Consider the following 594-nt stretch of genomic DNA (forward strand, 5'->3'; position numbering starts at 1 on the left):
TCACAGTTTGGAATCTTCTTTCGTCATGTCGGAGAAGGAGAACATGAGGCCGCCATGAGGACACAACAGAAAACTGTTTCCCACGGAGGACACGGGGCCGGTCTTGGTGGGCCGCCTGTAGACAGAACACGCATGAAGCCGGCAGCAGACAACATACATTCAGCTTTGTATTAAACTCGGTGACTTTACCTGATAAATTTCCTCCATTCCTCCACAAAGAGCTGGGACACGATATACAGTTCTGACGTCTCCTGACAACACAGACATAGGAAGGGGGATTACCTCCAGGACCACATTCAGGGACCCCGACATCCTAATGCCAGACCCCCCGGACTCCGTACCTGAGGCCACACCGCACTCGGCGGCCGGTTCTTGTCCTGGAAGAGGTTAGGAAGTGCCAGCTTCTGTTCATTCGCCATCCGTTTATGAAGAGCGTCATGCTGCTCCCCTTCTTCCTCCAGAATCTAGAACAAGTCATCAGATAGAACGCTGCTAGATCACATAGAGACTCCAAGCACACCGTGCGTCTAGAACCCCCCCCCCTCCTCCTGTACTGCATGTGACAATGTCTGCGTCTAGAACCCTCCCCCCCCC

General features: G+C 53.5%; 1 protein-coding gene across 1 annotated transcript in view; it reads right to left on the reverse strand.

The window, feature by feature from the left end:
* Window positions 1–594, reverse strand: part of USP48 (ubiquitin specific peptidase 48) — a 27,992-nt gene that overhangs the window by 8,609 nt on the left and 18,789 nt on the right. The window contains exons 18-20 of the mRNA XM_018575077.1: window positions 342–464; window positions 190–251; window positions 4–115 (exon numbers count right to left, since the gene is read on the reverse strand). Of these exons, the coding sequence (XP_018430579.1) occupies window positions 4–115; window positions 190–251; window positions 342–464 (297 nt within the window). The remainder of the gene's footprint in view (window positions 1–3; window positions 116–189; window positions 252–341; window positions 465–594) is intronic.

This window comes from Nanorana parkeri, unplaced genomic scaffold, assembly GCF_000935625.1.
Source record: "Nanorana parkeri isolate BGI_ZX_2015 unplaced genomic scaffold, ASM93562v1 scaffold3521, whole genome shotgun sequence".
Classification (NCBI taxonomy): domain Eukaryota; kingdom Metazoa; phylum Chordata; class Amphibia; order Anura; family Dicroglossidae; genus Nanorana; species Nanorana parkeri.